Here is a 5156-nt window from a genome sequence, read left to right as displayed (position 1 = left end):
CATATGTCCCTTTTACAAATTAACATTTTACCAAATCACTAGATTATGAAATTGTTATTATAAATTCTAACTGAAAACCCTCTAAGATGTGTGATGAATACTTTGAAACCTCTTTTTTACCTTCCAAATCAACCCAAAAATTATATTGAAAACCTAAATCACTTTTATATTTTTATTCTAGATAATATTGTATTCCATTAGTTAAGGAAAATAATTTCTCTAGCAAGCATTTCAACATAAAAAATATTCTTTCATTATATTATGATTCAAAAGTATATATATTTATTTTTCAAATTATTTTATTTATTAAAAAACATGTAAGTGGAAAGGAAAACGAAAACATTAAACCTTAAATACATTATTTTTTCAAGAGGTGGGCAACAACGTCCACTAAAAAGGGAAAGGTAATGAAGAGTTTGAGAATGAGTATGCACGTACTTATCATTGGAGCATACTAATGTTTACTTTCAATCTTTATTTAACATGGTTTGATGTCCAAGGAGGGCATGTAATAGGTTGAAGAGCCTAGCATTTCGGCCATTTGATTTGGTCTCGATAGTTGCCTGGTATGTATATGTTTGCACATTTGTTTACATTCTTGAACTTTGTACATGCTTTCATTTAGATTATCATTATTTTAAATCTAGACTGTTATTTATATTGTTTTATATTATTTATTTAGCATTAAAATTCTATTATATGATACAGTTAAAATGTGTGATTTCTATTTTAACTTATTAAAATATATTATACAACATAAGTGGTTATAAAATTTGTATCCTAGTTAAAGACCATATCTCATATTTCTTATCATTTGTAAAAAGAACTAAGAAAACATATCATTCAAGATGGAACTTATAGATATACATCTTAAAATTATAATGTATTACAATAGTCTGAAGAAATGAAAAGTAATATTTGAATAATACAAACCATGTACTCAATAATTATATCATGTGGTGTTTAATACCATGATCTTCATTGGTATAGGTGATTCGTCATTAACAAATCTCTTCCAATACCAATGTTCTCTCCACACGCTATTCATCTCTTCTATACCAATATTTTTGGTTTCAGGGAGAAAGTAATATACAAATAAGGTCATGAGAAACACCCATCCAGCAAAGAAAAGAAAAATTCCAAACTCGAAGTGGCAAAGCATCGCAAGAAAAGCTTGGGCAACAATAAATATTAATAATAGATTCACTGAAACGACAATGCTTTGCCCAATTGACCTCACTTCTAATGGAAATATCTCACTTGGTACTAACCATCCTAGTGGACCCCATGACCATGCAAACCCTACCACATATATGCAAATCATCACTAACAATAAATATGCATACTCTTTTGGCATGCTTCCCTCTCCCGAAGAATCAAATTTAATAGCCAAAATAGTAGCGATGATTACCTACACATTAAAAAAATAACATATATAAATATTAATTAACATAAACCAAATAAGAAATGAGATTAGATTCTAGTACAATTCTCTCATAATCATACTCACGTCACAATCAATGTTGAATTAACAAGGTCATTTGATGCAATTTAATATATTTTGTCAACTTACATGTATCTAGACAAATATATATATATATATATATATATATATATATATATATATAATTAAGAAGCATTTTTAAAAGAGAAATAAGGTATCAATTCTACTGATTTCTGTCATACATTTGATGTATTACAATATTAATTGTTAGTATTGCAACATAATGATAGTAATATATGTAGCAATAATTTTTGATCTAATAGATATAATTGATAGTAATAAAAAAAATTAACCATAAATATTTCATTCCAAAAAATCATAAAAACTTGGTCTAATGAACACTTTAAAAAGCATAAAGATGAAGAATAAAATGATTTAATAATCAAATATAAAGTTTTGTCAAGAAATAAGGCTTTTGTATACTATATTTTATATGTAGATAAGTTCTACAATTATGACAATAAAGTTAAACAATATGTCTACTTAAACATTAAAATTTTAAAAAGTGGGATATAAGTCGGTGGCTATTAAAACATGTGAAACATCTTAGTTGACTTTAAGTTATCATTTTTTAATTTATTTAAAATTTATAATTAAAGAAGTATTGCTTGAAATGAATTGTAATTATACAAGGGAAAATGACACAAGTAGCCAAATACATTCTAACACATTGCATTTGGCAAGTTCAAAATCTACTACAAAATCATCTGTCTATTTTTTGGGGAAACAAGTTTCCTACTAGATCAACTAAACAAGTTTATGGGTACCAATAATGTATCATTATCGAATAATTTTCCAAAAATTAGACCATTGTTAGGAATCTCTATAAACACATTAGATCAATTCTGCAAATGTTTTAGTTGTCCTAAAAGCAAATTGGTAATAACACAAAACAAACTAGATGTTTGGGGTCACTTTTAAATGGCCACCTTTTGACCCTTCAGCATTTAACCAATTTTCTAATGCACAAAATGGTCAAAATCCTACTACTAATTGCTTTCCGTAGTTTTTAGAATTTTATATTTAAACGAGATCTAATATTAGGATTGAATCTTTGATCTGCAAGTCAAGTAGAATAGGGAGTAGAATACCTGGGAAACAAGCATCTGTATTCCCCCTTGCAGGAACAGGAACCGGCGTCCATATCTATCGACAGCAAACATGGAGAGCACCGTAGCCGTTGTGCCAATCACTCCTGTTATCACAGCAGACATGAGAGACGCATTTGTCTCGAACCCAATTGTCCGAAACAACACCGGAGTATAGAAAGCAATGGCATTTATGCCCGTGAGTTGCTGGAACAAGGGAATCGCCACCGCCATGACAAGCTGTGGCCTGTACTTCCTCTTCATCATATTCCGCAACGGATGCTTCACCGTCTCTGATATCTTCCTTGCTTCCATCATGTCACTCAGCTCCTCCTCAACATCAGCAGTCCCGCGGATCCTCTGCAACATAGCTCTGGCCTTTTCAGTGCCCTTTCTTTCCATCAGACTGTTGGGCGTCTCTGGAATCCACAAACTTCCCAAGCTCAGTATTAAACCAGGGACTACTGCTAAGCCAACAGAGAGACGCCATCCCCAATTGTGGATTTTAGCGGTTCCATAGTTTGTGATGTTAGCAGACAGGACACCCACCGCAACGAACATTTGGAACCCCGAGTTCAATGCTCCTCTCCATTGCTTCGGTGCCATCTCCGAGAGATACAGAGGAACTGCCTGCAATCTCAATCATAAATTTTCATCAGTCCTGACTTCAACAGATTGTATTGCAAGTACATAACAATCAAAAGATGAAATATTTGAGATTCTAATTGGGGAAAAGGACATACTTGATCGGCGAAACCAATGCCGATTCCCAACATGATCCGTCCCAATATCAACATACCGACATTAAGAGCAGCACCATTGAGAGCAGCTCCTACCAAGACGCTCACACCTCCAACCAGAATGGAGGGCTTTCGTCCGTAGGCCCTGGTAACGAAGGATGCCGCCATACAAGCTATCAATCCTGCTATATACATGGACGATGTGAAGGTGGTCAGAAGCTGGCTGTCGAATTTGCAGTAAGCGCTAGTGTGGGTCTGTTTGTGGTGCATCTTTTTGTAAGTGGCCGGGAAGAATTTCACGAGGAAGGGATCCATGGACGTCACTCCTCCTGCAAAGTTCAGCCATTTGTTTATCATCCATCAAAGATCTCACTTTTATTCAACTCAAAATCAAATGGGAAAAAAACCTGAGATTCCATTGTCATAGCCGAAGACGAGCCCTCCTGTTGCCGCTACTATGCAAGCCCCGACTACAAAAGGAGTTGTTCGCCCTTTGTATTCCTTGTTAACATGAGCAGGGCTGCTGCCGCCTCTGTTTCTCCCTTCCTCCATTGTTTCTCTTCAAAATGCTCAGGATTGATTGCTTTGGGCACTCTCACAATGCACTCTCAATTCTTGTATATATAGACTTGTTGGTCACATAAAAAACGAAGGCAAATAGCTGGGAGTTCCAATAATGAAGGCAATCTCTACAGCTCTGTGGCGGGTCAATATTTAATGAAGTGGTCGTTATGTCCAATTTAGCAGTCAAATTATAATGTCAAGATGGCCAACTACAATTCAAATTCTTGCTTCGGCCCGATGAAATATCACCGAAAGCAATTAATATACGAAATTCAATTGAGAACAAACTGAGATTACTTGTGTGGCCTAAGACAAAAGGAATTATTACCCAGTGGACTGTACTCCTTAATAACATGGCCTCTGCTGTCTCTATTTCTACCTGCCTCCATCTTAGTTCAAAATGCTCAGAATTGATTATATATCCATATAAAATTTACATAGAAAATAGAGGCAGATATGTGTATCATTCTTGTGGGTCATATTCCACGAAATGGGCATTACGGCCAAATGTGGTGTCAAGTCAATCAATATCAAAATGGGCAACTACAATTCAAAGTCTTTTGCTACTGTGCAACGAGTCGCTGAGAGCAATTCATGCACGGGGCTCCTCTGTTCGCCTTTATATGGTTTAGTTTTGTGAGAAACTATATTTGTATAGAGACAGGTGTTGCAATTTTGACTGAAATTGGATTCATTCTACTATTTTGATATGCTTATTTATAAGCCATATATAGCCTATATTTCTTCAAAATGTCCATTCTTCAAAATGTCCATTCTTATGCATAACATTTAGAAATTTTCACGTAATCCAAGATTTACCTTTCTATTGTATGGTTGTTTATTAACCTTCCTTTCTTATTTCTGACAGCTATTTATATAATCTAAAATGTATCTTGCATACAAATCGTGATGGTTTATTCATCTTGTTTTTTACTTAAATTGTATATTTGACTCCTCTTCGTTGGATTTAGCACCTACCTTTCTAAACTCCATATTCAAAATTTGGTTGACTACCTACTAGCTTTTGAGTCGACTAAACGGTCGTGCATATGATTTGATGCCATGTGCTTCTCTTTAATGAATTCATTTGCTCACTTCAAATCCTCCCATGTTCACTCTCGGGCAAACTACCTCCTATGATTTATTAGGTGCAATCCAAACAAATCTCCTAGATTTAGGAAAGGATTCTAATTGTAACTTTGTTAGGTTTGGAGATAGTAAGTAATGATACGAGATAGTGAGGAAGAATTCTCAAGTGAT

The 5156-nt window shown here is 34.2% G+C and overlaps 1 protein-coding gene across 1 annotated transcript; it reads right to left on the bottom strand.

Annotated features, from left to right (window-relative positions):
- Positions 1 to 864: 864 nt before the first annotated feature.
- Positions 865 to 4015, bottom strand: LOC149547963 (hexose carrier protein HEX6-like). Its single transcript, XM_089791992.1, has 4 exons — positions 3740 to 4015; positions 3336 to 3661; positions 2596 to 3222; positions 865 to 1411 (listed from the first exon to the last, which is right to left on the bottom strand). The coding sequence occupies exons 1-4, from the start codon at positions 3882 to 3884 to the stop codon at positions 953 to 955; spliced, it is 1557 nt and encodes a 518-aa protein (XP_089648118.1). The 5' UTR covers positions 3885 to 4015; the 3' UTR covers positions 865 to 952.
- Positions 4016 to 5156: the final 1141 nt, after the last annotated feature.

The sequence above is a fragment of the Cupressus sempervirens genome, chromosome 7 (genome assembly GCF_028749045.1).
Source record: "Cupressus sempervirens isolate cs-2001-9-10 chromosome 7, ASM2874904v1, whole genome shotgun sequence".
Classification (NCBI taxonomy): domain Eukaryota; kingdom Viridiplantae; phylum Streptophyta; class Pinopsida; order Cupressales; family Cupressaceae; genus Cupressus; species Cupressus sempervirens.
This window is presented reverse-complemented; position numbering and strand designations above follow the sequence as displayed.